This window comes from Sander vitreus, chromosome 10 (assembly GCF_031162955.1).
Source record: "Sander vitreus isolate 19-12246 chromosome 10, sanVit1, whole genome shotgun sequence".
Lineage (NCBI taxonomy): Eukaryota > Metazoa > Chordata > Actinopteri > Perciformes > Percidae > Sander > Sander vitreus.
Window position 1 is genome coordinate 7,359,321 of NC_135864.1, and position 22,931 is coordinate 7,382,251.

Sequence of the window (22,931 nt, forward strand, 5' to 3'; positions counted from 1 at the left end):
TAATATATTTCTAGTTTGTTCATCTGTTTTTTGACATCAAAATACAACTTCAAAGGGTAACACTGGTGGTATTCTATATTTTTCATGTTGTCAACAAACCCAATAATGGGTTGTCTGTCTCTCAATGACTGTGGCTCCCAGGTCCAAGCATGTTTGTTCCTAAATCTTAAAAAAACAATTATGAACTACATACATTTATTTTGCAGCAATTATCAGTAATTTCCTAAAACAGCTGGGAGTTGTAGTTTTTAGCTAATGTTACTCACACAATAGAGTAAATAGTGCATTTGTTGGGGACTATTTTCATTGGTGGATTAATACACATTTGGTGCTCTGGTGAGTTTTTCCTACAGCAGGATGGTGAATGTGGGATTGACTCAAAATAAACTGCAATGCCCACATTCACATTAATGAAGGGACATGTCACCCAGAGCAACAGTGTGGCTCATCGATGTGTTTTTGGATAACAACGTAGCTCTATGGCACAGATGAATAAGATTTGGATACACAGACAATACTTAGGCTAGAATCGATTAATTGTTAATTTTGTCACCATCTGAATAAAATTACTAAAAAAACATTTTTGGGGCAAATATGCAAAAGACTTTTTTTTCAAGGCCATTTGAGTCTAAATATTTTTATAAAATTAGAATGAGTTCAAGGATATTTTTTCCCAGTACAGGCGACTCCATCTTAGTTAAATGCAGAACCTTTTAAATGTAACCCTCAAATGATCATCAATCTACCAATTTCATATAGAGTGGATGGACAGTTAATTAAGGGTTTAGTCCATAATATGTGTTGTACTTGTTACAGATGCATGCATGTACTGCTGCTAGAGGCCAGCTTGGTAAAAGAAACACATGTTCGTCACTAAAATCATAAAACCAGGCCACTAGAGGTCAGTATTGCTCACTGTATGAATCCCCCCCTCCAAAAACACACACACACACACACACACACACACACACACACACACACACACACACACCATCCCCACCTTCCCCAGCACCTCCTCTCCTCCAGCCGCTGGTAACCCCCCCTTCCCCTTGCGAGAGTCCACTCCTTATTGTCATTGGGCTCACGTAGGCTTGTGCTCAGGCACAAACGAACAACTTCTCACACAAAGAAAGCAGGCGCGCAACATATGTAACCAGCATGTTACCAGCCACGCTGCCAGTCTTTAAGAGGCGTGTGAATGCACGGCATGAGTGGTACGGGTAGTGTGTGTGTGTGTGTGTGGGTAGGAAGGTGGTTGTGGGGAGAGGGGGGGCAGTGATGGAGTAGCGTGTGTGCATGTGACGGAGGAAGGAGCTGGGGGTGGAGGGTTACATACAGATATCTGTGATAATGAGAGCTGGCACAGAGCCAAACTGCCTTCTAGAGAGAAAACAATTGTGCACGCTGTGTGTGTGTGTGTGTGTGTGTGTGTGTGTGTGTGTGTGTGTGTGTGTGTGTGTGTGTGTGTGTGTGTGTGTGTGTGTGTGTGTGTGTGTATGAGATGTACACATGTATGTGTGAGACGGAAAGAAAGAGGTAAGTTGTTGTAAGAAAGATGACAAGACAGCTAACCACGGGACGGATCATAGAGGGACAGTACAGTATGTGTGTGTGTGTGTGTGTGTGTGTGTGTGTGCGTGTGTGTGCGTGTGTGAGTTTGTTTAACTATATTCATGGGGTCCAAAAACCGGGAGTCCAGTATACTTGTGGGGTCCCGACAGCTTTGTGGGGCCAAAATGCTGGACCCGACAAGTTTAAAGGGCTGTTTGAGGGTTAAGACTTGGTTGTAGGATTAGGGATATAATTAGGTTATGGTTAAGGTGAGGGTAAGGGTTAAGGATAGGCATTTAGTTGTGATGGTTAAGGTTAGGGTAAGGGGCTAGGGAATGCATTATGTCAATGACGGTTCCCCACAAAGACAGTGCCACAAACCTGTGTGTGTGTGTGTGTGTGTGTGTGTGTGTGTGTGTGTGTGTGTGTGTGTGTGTAGATGAGAGAAAGAAATACTGTAAAAAATGCCAGAAAAACTTAGAGCTTCTACAAGTTCTACAATGTCCCTAGATTCAACCTTGTCTCCTAGAAAGTATGTTTTATATCTTACTTATGTAAATTTGCAAAAGCAAAGAAAGAAATCAACATAATGTTGTCAATCATTTGCCAAGTCGCAAAACATGTTCACTGACAACATATTTAATTTGTTTCTCTTGCAATGTTTAAACAAGTACTTTTTTTGCCCCGACCTAACAACACTCAGGTGTCAACATAATCAAGGCAGGAATTATGCCTTTCTTTCAAAATGTAGCATAGAAACGGCACTTCTGGGGGACAGGGTTGCTATACTCCACACGCTGTGAGTATAAAAAAATAATCTGCCCCCTTAAATTTCCCATTAAGCAGAATTAGTCCAGTGTACAAGATGAACACACATTAATGCCAACCTTCAACCCTTTAACGCTGTTTAGTATCATTAGCACACTTCTAACTGAACTGCAATGACCTGTATTCTAAAACACCAGAGTGCTGCACCAGTGTGGTTACAGAAGTAGTAAATTGGATGCAGTAGTGTAAATATAATACAGTATGTGTATAATGAGCAGTATATGGAATAGGTACAAAACGAGAGCATGTGCAGACAACCCACTCACAACAGCATCAAATTCTTCAGGGGAGCGCCAGACATGTGGTGTAACACTCAGCTGTTTAAGAGGCTATCCTTTAACTGGTCAAGTGGCCTGTTATGGAGGCATGTTGCAAATTCAGATCCGTGAACACAGTATGCAGAGTCAATATTAGTAGATCTATTTTATTCATTGTTGGTTACTTGTTTTGTTTCTTGGTTGTTGGAGAGTAACAGTCCACTGCTAATGTAAGGCAATTCAATTGTTCACTGAAGTCATTTGTGGAAGATTTCCTAATTTAAAGGTATTTCAGAATTACCCTAAAACAGAAAATATGTGATGGAACATCCTATGGTGAAATGCTAGTATTGTGGTTTTACTGTCCCATACCTACAGTATGTTGTAGAAATGTTTCCATCACAACACGATTCAATACTTTTTTTTTTTTCTGAAAAAGGAACATTACAACTTTTCTTTTAGTGCTTGAGACTACGAGGTCACCCCATTAATTGTACTGTACAATGGACGTTAGGGCTGGGAATCGGTACTCAATATCTTTAAGGTATTGACCGAAATACTCTAGTACCAAGTAGTATCGAAACTTCTCCAGTCAAACGATACCTGCGTTTGATACCTTTGTACCCAGATCTAGAAAGAAATTACTATTTGTATGGCTTTGCTTGCAGCCAATCAAAATCACGTTATCGATTTAATGCAACGTGTGATTGGCCCACTACCGCAGCAGCTACAACCCATACATCCTGTGGCGTGGTGAAGTCAAGATAGGATGGTGTATTTGAAGCAGCTGGCAGTTCACCGGACCAAGATACTTCCATTCACATAATGGATATCGAATAAAGTACTGAAGTAGCATTTGTATCGGTATCACTTTAAGGGTACTGGTATTAGTACTGGTACTGGATTTTTTAAACCCATTATACCCAGCCCTATACTGGACATATTAAGAATAGCAACAAAGGATTATCTAACAAGTTTTGAAGTTTGTGGGTAACAATGGATGAAAGTAATTTTGGTAACACTTTACTTGAAGGTATCGACATAAGAGTGACATGACACTGTCATGAACACATGACACTGTCATGACAAAGTCATGATACATGAACCCTAACCCTAACCCTAACTCTGACCCTAACCCTAACTTGTCATGACAAAAACCGAATGACACTTAGTAAAAGAAGCGTTCTGTCATAAATGTTTATGACTTGTTTATAATGTTTATGACACGTTCATGACAGTGTCATGTCACTCTTATGTAGATACCTTCAAGTAAAGTGTAACCGTGATTTTCTTAGTCACAAAAATTATTATTTAGATTTACAGACACAAATCAACATTAATTACCCTGTGCTCTTTACATTCAGACGGTTCCAGACATGCAGAGCTTCTGAATACAAGTAAAATCTGCTACAGTACTAGTCCTCTGGGCAGTTGTGAGTTCATTGTCTTGGTCAAGGGCATTTACAACAGTGGTGGCTGAGAGAGGCCAGAATGTCACTTTACCCACCCACATTTTCTCATTTGGTCCCGAGATTCAAAACTGTTTTTTAAACCTCTAGGCTACGGCCACTTGGTTGAGCAACGGGGTCAGCTGGGTCTTTTATACACATACATATTCTGAAGTACATGTAGAGTAAAAAAAATTAAGGAAGAAGTAAACGGCTGTATTTATGTTTTCATAAACCTCTATGTATTTTTTTTCTTCTTCCATTTTGCACCTCGAGCACCATATAAGGAGCTTAGCTGTATCACTGTGTCTTCATGGACAGATGTGTAGTTTATTACGATACTTGTTTTGATGACAGTACTACTTTAGCAAGAAAATGCTGAGAAAACAGTCACAGTTTTGGAAACTGTGGCATATTTAACTGCAGTTTTTATGGGCTTGATTAATTTCTGGAGTTCCTAAGTTGTAACTTAATTTTAATAAAACAAAGTAGGCTTCATAATTTATTTATTTTTTAAACTAAGGAAAAAGCTAGAGTTAGCGATATGATACTACCTGCAGCAAAGGAACACTTATTCACCTTCTTTACTGGCTGTTTATGAATTTAGCTGCTGTTGTACGAATTTCTACTTGGATGATTTTTAATGTCGTTTGTGTCACTCTATAATATTTGATGTATTTTCTCTTTGTCTTTCAGGGCGACATGTTTTCATACAAATCCCTTGAGGTTTCTTTGTCTCACTGCACAGATTTGTTTTCTACCCTCCCCTCCTGTTTTTCTTTTGTGCAAATAAATTAAACCTAATCGCTCCAATACCATTAGGATTACCACGTGCCTGTGTGTAACCCTGCAAACATACATGTGGAGTTATAGAAAAAAATAAAAGAGGAGGCAAACCGAGCTGATGCTTACAGGTACCTGACTGGAGAGGCTGAAGTTGGTGGCGGGGCTGCGTTTCTTGCTGGCGGTGGTGCCCGCGCTGTTGGCGCTGCTTGCTGAGTTCTTCCGTTTCCTCCTCTTCGTGGTTGTCTGTCGGGCGGGCTCAGCTTTGGCACGACCAGCAAAGAGAAACAGAGGCAATGCCAAGAACATAATGCATACAGACGGAGACAAGGTGTAGGGGTGTGTGCAGTGTGGAGTGTTTGTGTGTTATAGGTCATACAGTAGAGAGGCTCGGACAGATAGCATCATATGTGGAGACACAAAGGCGTGCAGAATTGTGCGAAGTGCCTGTTTACATGCACACACGCGCGCACACACACACACACACACACACACACACACACACACACACACACACACACACAGACAGACATGTTACAGAGACAAGAGCAACTAGTCTACACTGATCCATGCTTTGTTTTCTTCAAAGGTTCAAACCGCACAAGCGTTGACATCTCCCAAGACATGCACTAGTAAGAAAGAACCCCTGTCCCATTTGCATAAATGCTCAACAATGGACCCTGATGCTTAACGTAATGTAAATTTGTTAATGATTCTGGTGCTGCACCGATTGCTATGTTTCTCAATAGCATGAGCCAGATTAAAACTGCTCTGCTGAGGCAGAAAGCCCATTCATGTTTGTCTTACTGAATGGATACTGAATGTTATTATACTGTATCCATCCTTGTTGCAATACTGCAAATTCGATTTGCCGAGCATGAGTGTGTTTTCGTTCTGATCATTATGTTTTAGCCAGTGCTTCAGAATTATGCTTTTACATGCATTAATATGGCATATGTAACATGTATTTGTTATATTTCAGGTATTAGTGCTATTTTCAAACATGCAGATGAACTTGCACACAAACATACATTTCATGGTATGGCCAGTGAGCAAATAAAATGCTGCTTTCTAAGACTACAGACAGTGTAAGAGAGAAGATACCTTTTTTGTGATTTGTGGGAAATATTTCCGTTTTGAAGTTCTGTGGGTGTCCAGCTGAAACCGGAGCCAAAATCAGTTTTATGTTATTCAGGTGATTGATTAATCTCAACACGACAGAATGAGACCAGAGATATCAACAGAGAAAATGAAGAGAAACAATTGTAGATGCTACTCAACACCACTGGAAAACGTGTGCTTAGGTGAAAGATGTTTTTCCAATTATTAGTTCTACATAATTCCTGAAGGTGTAATTAAATCACAAGTGAAAACATTATTATCAAAAAGATATAAAGTACAGACAGAGGTTAAATAGAGATATTGGTGTTTCTGGTATTTACAAAATAATTTATGTCGTGCATAATTTATGAATACATAGTTTAGCAAATTCTGCCAACATTTGTTAGAAAATCATTCCTTTAATCTCGAGGGAGACAAAAAAAACACTGCTGTGATCTTCAAACAGATGTCTGAAAATGAAATACATTTTTCGAGGTTATTACTAATCACACTGAGGGAGAAGCTTTCATATTCAGTTACAACAACCAGCAACTCGTGATACAAACAAAACTGAAACTATCAGAGGCAAAACAATAAGGGTATTTTTTTATCAGTATCTTTTCTCTTTTGATTCCTGACTTTGACGGACGTGTGTGTAAAAAAGTGGGCCTATTGTCAGAGACAATCATTTCTGTTATCAGACTGGTTTCCTTCAACGCTGAACCGGTGACGCACTAAAAATCACTTCCATTTCCACCAAAAGGACTTATCAGAGCATAAATGTGCTTGTGGCTTCCTTCCTGGTGAAATCCCAACCAGTTTCCGAGCTGGAGAAGAATTGCAGGAAAAGGGGAATAACACACCACCAATGAGTTTCCAGCTTAACTGCAAAGTTCAGGCAATCTTCATGTGAAAATATATATAGATAGATGGCATGAAATGACCCTAAAAAACACACTGAGGAGAAATAAAGTATTATACTTATTATGCCTAAAATTTCAATGTTACCCTGAAGCAACTTATGGATCAAAAACCAGCACAAAGATCAAACCAATAAAATGATAAAGCTGCGTATTATATTAAACTATATTACACATGAAGTCGTTTCTCCTAAATCCCACATACATGATATAAAACCTAATGTATGATTTATATTAAGATCTCTTTCCATGGGACAATTAACCATCAATACAAGAGCTTTTTTTCTCCTCAGACTTTATATTCATAAAATGCTTTCCATGTTTTTTTTTTCCCCTCTCAGTTTTTTTTTTTTCTTCTTTTCTTTGAAGAACGTCGTCGACACTGGGGAGCCGCTGGCCGGGGAGCTGGATCTACAAGTCTGATTACACCCGGCACTCTTAATTAAAGTTACACAGGTCTGAGTCAAAGGCTTTTTGACTGGTGTTGGTTTTTAAAGACATCTCGTCACGCCTCGCTAAGCATTGCTGTAATTTGCAGCCACTCTGATGTGTCCAAAAAAACTCGGCTTACTCTTTCTCTCCAGCTTAAGACCGCACAGCCAATTTAAGCCTGGTACTTTTCAGAACCCACCCTTAAAACATCAATCATAGAGAGCTGAGAGGCCCGTTAAGATTGGCGAGGTTGAGATGCAGGAGGAAGCCCTGAATTCTGATTAATTTCAAATACCTGACAGGCAAAACATATTTAAGGGATTAAGACATATAATGGCAAATTTGGAAACATAAATGATGCAATAAAAACACACTCAGAGAAAATATATTCCTATTCCTACAAAGTGAGTGATGGTACAGAATTAAATGCTGCTTTTTTAAGGAAAGGAAGTCAGTTAAACCACAGTAGAGAAAACGATTAACACTTGATCCACAACATTTTAGAAAATGTAAATGTTCTGTTGTCATTTGACGCCATTTCGGACAAGAGCTTCTTATTTCTGGGGCCTGCTCAGAGAAGCAGGTTTATCCCGAGTTATCTGAAAATATTTAATGAGAGAAAACCAGAAAAGCACTTTTCATAATCTTTTAGATTTCTGGGTTTGACTGAAAAAACCCTATCCAGAACTGCTTCTTTGAACAGGCACATGGGCAGTAAAGATATGTGTTTTAACAATAGTTACCTGGTGGGGCTACCATCCTCTGCCATTTTTGGAATAGGCATGTCTTGAGACAGTCCCGGGGGCTGAGGTTGTAGGTCTTGTGCCTTGACATGAGCTCCTGCATGGGCTCCAGGATGACACACAACTGCTGACACAACAGGACAGAACACACGTTCAGTTGAAGCAGATTTATTTAACATTTGATGAGAGAACACTGTCCTGTCCACTGCAGTTGCCTCTTATCAAGGTAAAGCAAAACAACATCCATAAAAACACAGTCTGTTGCTCAATTAATCACCCATAGACTGACTTTGAGTGATTAATTGTGCAGTAAATCTTTTTATAGACACTTTTTAAGTGCCTTTAAAAACAGGTTTATTGTCAAGAGCGTCTTTAGAGAAGAGACGGATAGAGAGAGAAAGATGGGCAGGACAATACCTTTTAATATGAGCAGCTTTTGTTGAGCTGTTTACAACTCACATGTGTATGACACATTAATGCATCAATACACACATACTTGGAAAAACAGTCCCTTGTTCCCACACTGAACTGCAACAATATTCTCCAGTTAAAAGTACAATATTCTGTCTGCTGAAAACTGTAAATCTCTGGTGATCTGCAGTGAGAGGAACCAGGGGTCAGCCTGTCATTTTAAATACATCAGGCTTAGTTTATCCAGATAACATCTGGATACCATTACTGGTCAGCCCCCCTCTTTCTTTAATAGCAGCAACCATCCAAATGCTTGTTGGTGTAGTCAGAGGACAGTGGCTGATCAGTTATAGTCTTATTGCTGACCCAATCACAGGGTAACACTAGGATCAAACTCCAGGCAACCTGCCCGTCTTTTAACTCTAACTTCATAAAACTGTTTTCTTTTTCTTTCAGACTTTTCTCTATCTTTGAAAATTTGACCATTATACCCACCTCTCTCAGTCCATGACACCTGCAACATCTTCTGTTTTTTTAAATTATCATGAGCAGTGCAAGCTTTTGAGATGGTTTCCTATGATATTTTGTATAGTGTCTTATCATATTTTGTCTGTATTCATCTGTTATGGCAGGAAGGTTTTAACCTGATTCACTAATGTTCAAATGCAGTTTTCAATTAACAGCGGCACATAACAAGTAAGGTATTTTCATGAGCACCCATATTGTTTGGCTGTAAGGACCCCGTACTGCGCTTTCCCCCCTGATAGATATAGCAATACCTCACTATTAGAGATGATAGTAGCTTACAGTACTATAGATATATAAGCACCGGTGTAGAAATATTTTAACTGAAAAATATCTATGAGTTTCCTAAGAAATCAAGTTCAGGCACAACAATTACTTAGTTAAGATTAGGAAATGCTTAATGCCTCAAAGAAACCAAAGCTGAAGAGAAACCTTGTGTGTCAAAGACCAAGAAGAACATATTATATAAACATACAGTAAATGTCATTAATCTGATGCAACTGAGGTTTTTGGGTTTTTAACCCTAACCCAACATTGCTGCGGTACGGGGGACCAGGCAAGCAGTTGCTGTTTGTGTTTCCCAGTAAGAGTGTGATGTAAGGTCGACAATTACTGGTGTGAAAGGAGGCGTGGGTTTACTAACTTGCTCAAGGGCACTTCTGAGGTTGTTACTGAGACAAAGGACTCTGTTAATCATTCTCTGCATGCTCAAATGATCTCATCTGACCTTCAGCTTCCCACCACCCCTACATTTCTGATGTCAATTCTAATCAACATGCTCATCCTTTCTTCAGCCATACTGTACAGCAACGTGGCGGTAAGATGTAAAACAAGGGAACAACTCTGAATGAGACTGTGTACTGTATCTATTACCTACTACTATGTAATAAACAGGTGTGTAGGCTTTTGTACAAATCATTTCTGCAGAAATCCTTGCAGAAATGTTTTAACGTGATGGATATTCAAACCAGGGATGCTCACCAGTCCTGGGTTTCAAACTAGTCATTCTAACAACCGTAGCTGCTTACGCCAAATTACCCTATATAAACATAGTAATGTCTGTTCCCTGTGTTAGGACGGCAGTGTTTTGATGCCATGCAGCTCGAGGTAAAGTGAACATCCCTGTAGCAGACTAATCCCATGTTCTCCTCTGATAGTTCCCTCCTGACACAGTAATATCCCTCAGCTCAGCCAACAAGCCCTGGCTCTCAGCCTGAAAACAAAGGCTATTTTCAGGCTGAATAGTAGGAAGCCGGCAGCTCCAATACATGGAAAGGCTTAAATACTCCAAATGAAAAACAAGAGAGACAGTGTGTTTGTGAGAGTAAGAGAAAGGCCGGTTGTAACCTCTGAGCCAGGAAACTGTCAGTCTCTTTTGGAAAAACTGATAAACGCTGGGGAAGGCCTTTTCTAGAGACACATTATTGCCAGTTTAATGTGAGGAAAGGGTGTATTTTACTTTGACATCCTTGGATAACAGAAGGGTAAAATATAATATGCAAAATGTGTGATATGATGAATAACAGTGGATGCACGGCAGTGGTTCCCAATCTGGCGATCGGGAAGATGAAACTAAAGGAATCGTGAAATGATTTTTGTTTGTCTGACCTTTCTGTAATCTTTGCTTTGTTCCTGTGAAATATCGTGAAGTTTTATCTCTGCAGGCCTCAAAATAGTATCCAAGTGAAGCAGTCTATTAATCAATGAGGGGTGGCAAGTCAACATTGATTTGTTTTAAGAGTCACAACAAGCCAAAAAGGTTAGGAACCACTGCTTTACAGGATGCAATGAAATCACAACATCCTTAACCCTAACCCTTCAATTCAATGTCTTCTTGATGCTCTTTATACCTGGCACTCTTTGTAAACTCACATGCTTAAAATGCATATTCAATAAATGAAATAGCATTGCTTTTAAACTAGTCAAATAATGTTATGTACCGGTATTTATGTTTATGTTGTTTTCATTATTACTGAAATGAAAGAAAACCTCAGATGGAAGTTAAATCCCTTGTCAAGATGAATGTTTTCCGTACCATTTAAAATAAAACCACATCGTGCTGTGGGAACGTTCCTAATTTGGCAGACGTATAAGGATTTATGTGAACTATTTCAGGTTTAGACCACTGAGGCAATGCGAGTCATTTCGACAAACTAAACATTCTTCAAAAACAAAGCTGGGTCTATTAAGACACAAACAACTTCCATAAAATGCATGCTGTCAGTAAACAGAAATAAAGGCTTAAACCTTGTTTCATTGTTACATTTTGCTAAGCACTGACCATCTGAATCACCAAAATAAAGAATGAACAGAAGCCAAATCTTTTAGTATGTAATTACAGATACTTGAATGATGCTTTCTCTTTCAGCTGCATTACAGTTGCTTTTTGTATAGAAAATCATTGTTATAGGAAAACAAAAACAGCCACCCTGCTTCCTCTCCCTCTCTGTGTCTTTCTTCACTCAGTTATTATAAGCAGCGGAGGTGCCGTTCCCTGATTCGCGCGCCATTTCACAATTATGAGTCTCAACAGGGAGCGTTCATTAATGTTATGCTAATTTTCTGTATCCAATTAATTCTTCTCTCTCCCCATCTCTCTCCCGCTCGCTCTTGTTCTCCCATTTGGAAATCGTAGCTGTCAGTCAACAAAACCCTGTGAAATAATCACTAATGTATTCAGCCGGCTTATACTTCCTATTTCCGTAAATTATATTGCTGCGGTCAGATAGAAAAACATGTATATGCAGAGAGTAAAGAAGAAATAAGTGCTTATATTTTTGTTTTGATGCTTTGCACTTTTAATATTATACACTCAGGTTTCAAACGCCCGAGAGTCATAAACTGTGTTCAGCACATAAATAAAAGCATAAGCTTTTAAATCCAGTAAGACAGAGAAAAATAGTTACCTTTACAGTCACGATATGACCCCTAACTAAACTTAAGAGTTAATACGAGAATGTAAAAAAGCATATCTTATTCAAACTTCAATATTCAAACACTGAATATACCTGTAAATGTAACATTGGAAACAAAACATTACAGATTTACTGCAGAGCAGGAACTGTAATCATGCTAAGGAACATATTAAATATGACAGAACATGAATATTCTACATCATAAAAACATATTTATCCTATCTAGACACATAAATATAAATAGATAGATTTAGTTAGAAAGCATGAGCAACATGAAATACTTAATTTAAAAATGGACAAGAATTGTTCCTTTGTGTGCATTAAAGTGTGAAGAGATGAGAACAAAAACAAAAGCAGAATGACAATCATAGACATTGTCAGCCCCCACACACACACACACACACACACACACACACACACACACACACACACACACACACACACACACAGAGTCCTTACCCTGAGGTAGTTGAGGGTGAAGTTGGTCAAGCCCATGCGAGTGATGTTTTTGGACAGTTGTTCCAGCACCTGAGGGTCTTGTGCCTGAAGTCAGCAGCAGAAAAGGAAAATGACGTACAAATGCACATACTGTATAAGCTATTTATTTGTACATCTTTATTTTGTTATGTCTGCATTCAACTGACTACGAATAAACTAATTATCTACAGGCAATTAGGCTAATTGGCATTCATCAGATAATGCACATGCGACACATTCACACCCTCGAGTCATAAATGCAACTACTTAACATTGTTATCGCAGTTGTGCCATGAAGCTGAATGGAAGTATTTCAGGCCTTCATTTCACAATATTGTCAAACTGTGAGGCTAATTAATCAATACGTTTTTGTCATTCCATTTAAATTTTCAATTTCCTATCTATACGGGATTTGATGATGTTGCTCACTGTATGTATGTAGCGTCTGGGCAGCAGGGAAAATTAGTTTATAATGTTAAGTTGTTGGAAAAACTGGACAAAAATCTGCAGATGCAACCCACTCTTTTATTTTATGTATTGTGCTTTTTGTTTTCGTGATGTGACAGCGTGATGTGGTCCAGTTGCATCGTTCACATAAAAGAACTGACCACCATCAAGCGCTGAAGAAAATTAATTGATTGCAAAATAGAAAACGCATGCAATCCCTGTGATTATACAGTATGTGTAGGAGTAAAGAATCTTACATAAGAACAAAGCAAAAGTAGCAATTATAGAAGGACATCTGATTGAAAAAAGAGTATTCACTAAGCTTGTTTGCCGCACCAAAAATAAGCAGTAAAATCATAAAAAGCTGTAGGTATTGAAAGAGCAAAACATAGCCCAGACTGAGGAGAAGCAGTGAGCACACTCGCATTCACCGCCTCATGAAAAATGCATAATTCTATCTCCAGTCACATCTCTGTGTGGAGAAAGTCAAGAGGGAAGCAAAATAGTTCTTCTGTACCGTCAGCAGACCAACATGAGTGACAGGAGAATTGAATTTGTGTGCATTATTTGGCCGACAGCGGATCAGAATCTGAATTACTTTACTCATCAAGTAGAATGAGTCTAAATGCACTGTACAGGAATCTGTCTTGGCAGCACCGGTGCAGCCACGTATCAACAATTTGTGGAGTAACGCGGGTAAATGCTGGCACATATGGCACAGGAACGACACAGGCACTTAGTTCAAAAGGCCAAAGACAGACAAACAACCGAGTACAAACTCTATGAAAACACATTCAGATTGGAAGATGCTTGGCAATGGTCCAAATAAGATGTTTAAACAGTGAGGAGCTCTACAGTACATTAAACCTAATGTTAGAGAAGTCTAGATGCTGCTCAGCAGTGGTGCAGTCTAACTAAATACAAGCACTGTGCTTAAAGTACAAATATTTAGGTACTTTTTGATACTATTTGAGGTACAATTTTATGATACTGAAGGAAATATTGCATTATTTATTTTATTGCTTTAGTGACTTTGCATATTAAGATTTTACATTCGAAAAATCATGATCGTCTTATAAAATATAACCCATTGTTCAGGGGTTAAAGTACCCAATTTTATATTATGTAGTTAACATTTGCTCCAGCTTAACCTAGTACAATGCTGTTTCTACATTAATGCATCAGTAAAAATAATCAAATAACATGATACATAATATAATGATCACATGGGCTGTTTGTCAGCATAACAAATATGTTTTATACTTTGAGCACATTTTCCTAATAATACTATTATATATACACTCATGCATACTGTTGTATTGCGATTTCTACTTCAGTAAACGATCAGAGCACTTCTTACAAACAGACTTAGTATTTACTACCCATTTGGATATATTGTTTAACAAAATGTTTATGTGTTAATGTCTCTTTGTAGACTGTATTACTGCTGCTATTTATGTGTTTGACAGCTGTTGCATCTTGCTGCATTATTTGTAAATGCTTTATCGCCATACATTTGAATGCATCCAAATGTAGCAGTTTGAATTCTACACTACTGCTCTACCTTATGCGTGTAAGAGGGAATGCATACTGTATGTGTGGGTGGCAGGGTGAACAGTAGCAGATGTTTGGGAGGATTAACTTCCATAGTGTTTTATCTGTGTGTATTTCTTTATCGTCTTTGTGTATTTTTACCCTCCCTCGAAGAAGAAAATGAACCTTTTTGAAGTGATGAGAACATTTACTCAAGGACTGTACTTAAGTAGAGTTTTGAGGTCCATTTTATTGCTAATTTATACTTCTACTCCATTACAATTCACAGGGAAATGTTGTAGCTTTCACCCCTGTACATTTATTTTACAGCTAGTAAAAAAAGTAAAAAAGTTACTTTGCCAATTATGATTTTAAAATATTATAAAATAATATATTTTCAAGTTGTGGTGGTGTTGTTACTTGTACTTAAATAAAGGATCTGAATAGTTCCACCACTGCTTTTTTATGGATAATTAAGTTAAACCTTAACTTAAAACAAACATCAACTAAAGGTTTCCGAATGGACTTAAGGAGGCGGAGCTTTGCTGCTGGCTGCCAACAAGCACTATTAAAGCCATTGTCAAGACAAAGGTAAGAATAAGTTAAAAGCTATTGACACCCAAATGTTTTACTGAACAAAAATCGATTGCCAATTTTGTTTCTGACTTCAATACAGATGAGTCAGAATCTAGTGGATGTTTCAGGATCTAGTGGATGTTTCAGGAACTGCAGAAACAAACACCTACTCTGTCTTCTCATCATATGTAGTAATTCCTTAAAGTTGAAATACACTGCATTTGGTACACACACCTCTAGCATCTATCATACTAATATCAAATACAGGCTGCTTCTTTATAAACTTCTGAAAACTAATATAAGAACAAACTTTATTTCTTGTCCAGTCCAACAGTTCCTCTTGAGTGACTGTTTAAAAAAGAAGAAGTGCAGCAGTAGTTCAGCTCACATCAAAAACCTGGGCCTTTCACAGTGGCTGCTATCTGTACTAGTATCTGCAGATTCAAACTTTCCTGTTCTGACTCCCATGTGTCTGTATCTGCTTTCATTAGTTCCGGCAACGATCAAAAGACTGAACTCACACTCGCACACAAATCACTGAAGATCTGGCCAGGACCTGCAATACCCCACAATATCCCAGTCTCTAGGAATTAGTGTGAATGCCCAGAGGGGCCAATTTATGGTGAGTGAAATTCATATGAAGATTTGGGCAAAAAAGAAGCCGGCTATACAGACGAAGCTGCCTTTTACACACACCTTTAGGTCCATGGGGGTAAATGGAAAATACTTGGAATAAATCTCATTTTATTCATCAATCAAATGGAAAGAACTGCTTGCATATAAACTGGATTGAATATCAGTGCTGTAAAGTAAAAAATAGGACTATAAACTATTGTTTTTTTTCTAATTTTCTTACCAAAGCCTTTTTCAGACATAGCATATTACGTAACATGCTGGCTTCATGTATCTGTTAAAGTAATGGCTTTTGTCACTTGAGACATTGCTGGCTTTTATGTAAGTGTTCCCTATGGCTTTTCTCAAACATGACAGGACATTCATGGAAAGAGAGGAGGTGTCTTCACTGCTGTAAAACAGCTATGAGTTAAAAAATGTTATGATGTGATGATGCTGCATCAACTTATTATTATGGATTTTAACACTTATCTTGCAGTTGAAGCTTTCATCAATGACGATCTTGAGCGCGATGGACGCCCACCCTACTAATACATTCACTCATCAATTTCATCATTTATTAGGTACCAAACTCCGCTGCCTGTTTTATAAAATCCGACCTTAACGTTCGGAATTTCTATTTGCTCATAAGCTGTATATAAAGTGTTTTGCTGGATATTCTTTTAAGTTGAAAGCTGACTGAGAATAATCTCCATAACAGCGTAAAGTTGCTCATTCAAAGTGGTTTATGGTTCATGAAATTGATTTTCTTTTCTTTGAGTATGGTATAGATGATACTTGGGAAAATGATCTTGATGAAGTGAACGAGAAGTAGATTCAATTTCTCACATTTAATTTGTCTTTGTGTATTAAATCTTGTGCTGCTGTACTCTTTACGTTAATCTAACGGCATCCAAATCAGACTTGTGCAGTATGAAGTGCTGCGGATATGTTAGTTGTTCTGACCTCGTAAGATTGCAGTCATGACTCGGGCGCCTATTCAGACATGAGACATTACATTACATTAATTTAGCTGACGCTTTCATCCAAAGTGACTTATAATAAGAGCATTTAACCATGAACATACCACCCAAATATCACAAGAATCATGTGATAAATAAAATACTGCTTCAAGTTCTACATTTTAGAAACAACAGATGGAGAAAGGTATTGAGATTAAGAGGTTAGTTTTGTAACTCTGGGGTCCTTGAAACATATAAAAGCATCACTGTTTGGCATTGTGGCCAATGTGAATATACACTGCAGTGTACTAGGTACACTAAAAGCAGTGCAGTCTAATACAACAGTCCTGCAATAAAACCTTCATGAAGGTTATAATGTTCTGTTCTGTTTTGAGCAGTTTGTGGTGCTGTTGTTATACTGTACAGAGATGTAGCATAGCCTCATTGATAGAAAAGGGGGTGGACAAAATAATAGAAACACCTGTCAACAGCTTCAGCTTCATCAAAACCATTTGAAAATAGAAATCTAGCTCCAGCTTCACTCCGCAGCTCCAGTGACTAAATGTGTGTTACACTTAGTGGAATTAAGCAGATAATTCATTCGACCTTGTTTTTTTTCCCCTCTCTCTCCCTTTTCAGACAAGGGCCCTTTTTTATCCTCGGTGGCCTTTGATGTCTGCAAATAAATTGGTTTGCAAAATCCCTCCAAACTGCTTTGTTGGCGTTTAAATTTCATATGCTCATGAAAAGCTTCTAAAAAGTGTCTTGGCAGAGTGCAGAGACCCTCTTTAGGATTTAAAAATCGAAACCTAAAATGGGCAGATCTGGGGGGCTTTGTCGCGTGTTAATGATGTCACACTTACGTGCATGGCCAGGATGCTGCGGGGGATGAGCTCTCGGTACTGCCGGATAGTAAAGTGCCACGTCTTGATCCTCATCAGATCATCGAAGGCAAACTCCAGTATTAAACGACCCTCTGTACAAACCTGGACAAAGATCACATAGTTAGTGTTACTTTACATTCCTCCTCAGCCTGATATCTTTTCCAGCAATCTTTAACAGGTTGGCAGGCGGCCGTCACAGATTTTGACGCAGACAAAAAAGAAATCAGTGTTTATTGGCCGGGCGTGATTTTGATAAAAAACGTTGGAAGGTTTTTGTCTCCGCTTTGGAATTTGTTCAAGGACTTTGTAGAATGGAGCGAGCTATTATGCTAGCAATATTTACTCTGCTCGCTTCCCTTATTCAGAGCATCTGTCCTTGGGCCTCTCAACCATCCAGCTATTTCTAAAATGTGAAAATAAATGTAATCTGGAGAGGGGTGTGTTTACACCAGAGACAAAAGAACTTCAGGTCAGAGAGAGTTTCCAATTAGGAGGAGAGAGAGAAAGAGAGAGAGAGAGAGAGAGAGAGAGAGAGAGAGAGAGAGAGAGAGAGAGAGAAATCTTTTTTCGCCCCTTTAGCTGAATTCAGCGCTTGCCGGGGCCCTTATGCTTCTCCCATATTTCGTTGCTGTGACAACCAGGGAGAGAGAGGAGAGAGAGAGAGAGAAATGGAGAGACAGACAGAGAGAAGGGGGGAAAAAAATCAGCTGATTAGTTGGCATGGCAACGGCAAAGATGTAATCCCACCAGACACACTCTAATCAATGCCCCCAGCGCAGATGGTCTCCTGAGGATCAGCAAGAAAGAGGCTAGCGGCCATATTGCACCCCCCCGCCACACACACTCCCCATCAACACCACTACAAGCCTCCCACCCACCTCACCCTCATTCCCCCACTTCCCACCCACCTACCCCTGCTGGTCACGTGCTCCACCGCTAACTCCAACACACAAAAAAAAAGTATAAATAGAAGCTTGACTGCTGCAAAAAAAAAAACCTGAATACAGAGTGGCTTCTCGGCTGTCTTGACTGTAAAATGTGGATTCTGTATAATGTTCCCACTCTTTGTGCAACGGTGCGTTTCCAGAGTTATTGAAAAGACTTTGATTACAATAAAGTATACTGTATATAGAGAGTTTTGTTCCATAATGTGACACCTGCTTTTAAAAATGCCTGACTAGGACAAATGAAGAACGACAGCAACTTTCGAATGACAGTAGCTGCACTTTTATTCTTTACACGGCAACAACACCTCTAGACCACCACGAACACCTGAACCTTGTCCTCGATCACATATGTCTATTACGGTCATTAATATGGGAAAAATAAGTAGCAGTAACATATGTAACACTTTATTACTGTATCTTGCATTATATAACTTATACTACTATGAAATAATACTATATAACTAAATCATTATATGCTGTATCAAGGTATTCTTCTCCATTTTCATTGTGTTTCTTATAAAAATAGAGATAAAGCATTTTGGAAATTAACACTTCCATTCAATGACTGACACAATTCAATGCTGGTTTTACGTGCAAACACGTCTGGGATCTGCATGGTTGTATAATGGGCTTGTCTGAGCTAGATAAGTGTGGATTAGACTAAAGCAATGTTAGGAAATAATCCTTGGTGAACAGTGTAATGGACACTGAAATGGTCTTTATCATATTTTTCTTTTTTTCAACAGCAGTTTTTCTAACAGCTGACCTCCGTGTTCAGAGTGAAAGGAAGAATACAATATGATTTGTAACAAAATTTAAAACAATATCTTTTCCAATAACTCTGGGTGTAAACAATTGCTGTCTGGTAAAAACCACATATCTCAAAATTTGAAGAAAATCGCATACATATATTACAGTAATTATTTTGCGAAAAAAAAGTACACTGGTGATTAAGAACAAGAAAACATATTTGTGTATTGTAGACATATATACCTGAAGTTTTGATCATCACCTAACCCCCTGGGTTCTCAGCCCATGTTGTATTATACGTAAGAAGGAATGCTATGTATAATCCACTGGTACTTAAATTGTTGTTTTTCCTCCTTGAAATGAAATGCATCATGGTCATTATGTGTGTGGATGAGTTTTCATGCCCGTTGGGCTGCTGAAACCTATTAAAAGACCAAATACTTGGCATGTATGAGGAAAATAAGTACTTCTTTACATCAATCCTGAAAGTGTACCTTTTAGATTTATGGTGTTTAGCCACCAGCCGTGAAAGAACTTGAATTGTGTTTATAGTGAGCCAATGTCTTCTGATGCTTTCAGGTGCAGTAGCCTACAGTGAAACAACGCTGCACTCTTTTTCCTTAGTGTCAACTGTGTCTTTAGCATTGCCTCTTATTTCTCTCTGCAAGCTTTCTGCTTCACTGTAACCAATAAATACATTGGCAAACCAGCTAAATCAGAACCAGAATAAGAATCACCTTAATTGCCAAGTGCAATACATGTGCAGGAATTTGTCTTAGTGGCACTGGTATAGGGATATATTAACCACAAATGGAACCAAGGCAGCCCTTTTCCACAAAATCCAGTGTAGATTCAATCATACAAAGCTATTTATTTCTCCATACTGAGAGAGAATTAGTTAAAATCTAATATTTCTCACAATACCGTTTTTTTTTTAGCTAAATAGTGTTCCCTTATGAAAACTAAAAGAAAATCACATTGAATTAAAAGTGGTCCATTAAATGGTACAGTCCCTCACAGAGAGTCCCCATTGATTTCAGAGCAGGGTCATAAATCTTCCACACAACGGGGCGGAGATCAGGGGATCTCTGGCTCAAAAGAGCGACAAAAGAATAACAGCGTCCTGCTGCTGAGACACTATTCAATACTGTACCTAAACATGACAATCATTTAACAACAGAGGAGCTGAATGTCATTAAATCGATTATCATGAGCACTGATGTCTGCTTCTGGTGAATATAAATAGGATCAAAGTTGACTAAATATGCTCAATTATAGCGACAAGCTGACAGGCTTTATAATACTGCAACTCAACACCACCTTGAATATCAGCAAGTATAAAGTTTAAGATTATAGCATAAATTGTTATTTACGGTTAATGAACATATAACTATAACTATGTTGAGTTTAGAGCTCATAAGATTAGCCAATTAATTAATTAGTCAGCAGATTTTCACCAGAAATGTAACCAGAAAAAATTCTTCTAATCATTTAATGTTAATTAAGGAAAACCCATTGGTTTCAGCTTCTCACATATGAATATTTGCGTGTTTTCTTAGATGTCTATGATAGTTACTCCATTACCTTTGGGTTTTGGACTGTTGGTCGGACAAAACAAGCAATTATTTTGAATATGTCCACTTGGGGTCTGGGAAACTGTGTTTTTACTATTTTCTGACATTGTATAGACCAAACATTTGATCAATTAATCCATGATGAAAATTATCATGAGTTGCAGCCTTAGCTGAGTTAAAGCAAATGCATTATGACGGTGTGGCTGCAAGACGTTATTGAATACTTTCCCTCAACATCAATCAATAACAATCAACTTTACTCAACTACAGCTCAAATGAATACTTAAATCAATAAAATATATATGGTGTAATTGTGTACAGCAGAAATTATTTCAAACGTATGAATAGTATATAATTGGAGTTTCCAAAACTATTCATAAAAAAAGCTGTAGTATAACATCTAAAGCATAACTGTCAGATATGTAAATATGCAAATTAAATTGAATAAAAAGGTGATGGACTCATGGACACATATATTAAAAAAGCAACTGCAACAAAACAAAAAGACAAATTCAGTAATTAATCTAAATGCAAACACAATACACCAATGCATGTCATAGTAAATAGAATGAAATGAAAACCTGAGATGACAAAAAATAGGGACAAGGCAACACAAAGAAACGTAACAAAGGAAGGGGAGAGGATTACTCAGTTACTCAGTCTAGGTCTCCTATCATATCATCATAATCATAACAATTCACACTGCCAATACAAGTATGGGTAATATGAAGCTCTACTGTACTTAAAGATACAGGGGGTCATGTTAATTTACAGTATTACAAGGAATGTCAGCAGCCTCTTGCTATAGTTGAGCCCATCGTATTTAACTCTGATCCTATTTATATTCACCAGAGGAACTCATAATGCTGTAGATCTCATTATAATCAAATTAATAACCTTCACTGTCATGTTAAGGTACAGTATTGATTCTATTGCTTCTATGATATTTACGCACCTTACAAAATATGATTGACGAGTTTTTTTAAAAGTAGTAGAAGAAGAAGAAGAAGAAGAACAAGAAGAACAAGAAGAACAAGAACAAGAACAAGAACAAGAAGACATACTTTATTAATCCTGCCTGGGGAAATTACATTTTGTACTATAACTGATAAAGGTAGATTACTGCAACGTTAACCTAATAGTGGTATCTACAATTATAACAAAAGTATGGTATAGTAATAATTTTAACATGCCTGAAAAACTGCAATCCCAGCAAAGTTCAGAAAAACACACACAGTTGATAACACTTCCACTAGTCAATTTCTCCACTCAGAGAATTACATTCACTTGAGCTGAGATCGCCGTGTCACAAACTCGCCTTTTGCTCTTTGCTCGCCTCCCAGCGTGAAGAAACCCCCAACTGAGCACCGGTAACAAGGGCCGTGCCCTCTGAGTTAACACACGCTGGCCAGGGCAAGCAAAGCCTGCTGGGTAGTGAATAGAGGTACTGGGACGCCGGGGGCTGCTGGGAGGTTCGGGGCTTTTGGTCAAATTGGCACCCCGTGTCACCTTGTCAACACCTCGCTGCCCTGCGAAACCCGCACACATTGTCCACCAGCACCCGGGAAGCACCACCCACTCTTAGCACCCTGCTAACTCCGCCCATTCCTTAGTCTGCAGCATCCTGCCAGGTGAACAATGACAGGAAGCGATAGAGAGAGCACAACACATGAGACTGTGCTGAGCTCCTTTACTCCATCCATTTTCAACCATTACATTAGCTTCTAAAACTATAACTTAATCTATAAATTTCTTTTATTAATGATTTGTATTCAATTATTTGTTTTTCTCTCATTGTAGTACACCTTTTGTTATATTTTTAGAGAAAAACATAAACATACTGCTTTGTGCTTTAAGGATAATTCTGGTTAATTACTGTGCAACCTGAGCCTATTTTCATAGTTTCGGAAACACTGTGATATCACACACAATTAAGTCAGACAGTACGAGAAACACAAGCGAAGAAGATTAGACAAACTGTAAACAAGGTCACAGTTTAGTAGGGCTGCCCCCTCTTCGATTAGAAGACCAGTCGTTTTAGTCTACTAAGATTTGATTAATCGGGTAGTCATTTTTTTATGCTTTTTCATGCTGAATGACTTATTTATGAGAAACTTACACTTCTGGTAAACACAAATAAGAAATAAACACCATATCAAAAACCTTGTTTAATACGCGGTTATGCTGCAGCTCAGACTGGTGACATGACAGCTTGATGGTTGCCAATGCTAAAAGCTTTCTAGAACATGGGTTTT

The 22,931-nt window shown here is 38.3% G+C and overlaps 1 protein-coding gene across 4 annotated transcripts in view; it reads right to left on the minus strand.

Moving 5' to 3' along the window:
- Positions 1-22,931, minus strand: part of ldb2a (LIM domain binding 2a) — an 87,634-nt gene that overhangs the window by 4,266 nt on the left and 60,437 nt on the right. Inside the window, exons 4-8 of one of the 4 annotated variants that reach the window (XM_078260115.1) lie at positions 17,385-17,507; positions 12,374-12,457; positions 8,064-8,187; positions 5,972-6,025; positions 4,997-5,130 (exon numbers count right to left, since the gene is read on the minus strand). In XM_078260115.1, the coding sequence (XP_078116241.1) occupies positions 4,997-5,130; positions 5,972-6,025; positions 8,064-8,187; positions 12,374-12,457; positions 17,385-17,507 (519 nt within the window). Of the gene's footprint in view, positions 1-4,996; positions 5,141-5,969; positions 6,026-8,063; positions 8,188-12,373; positions 12,458-17,384; positions 17,508-22,931 lie in introns of all 4 variants that reach the window. The other 3 variants (XM_078260116.1, XM_078260114.1, XM_078260113.1) reach the window with 3 other exon arrangements.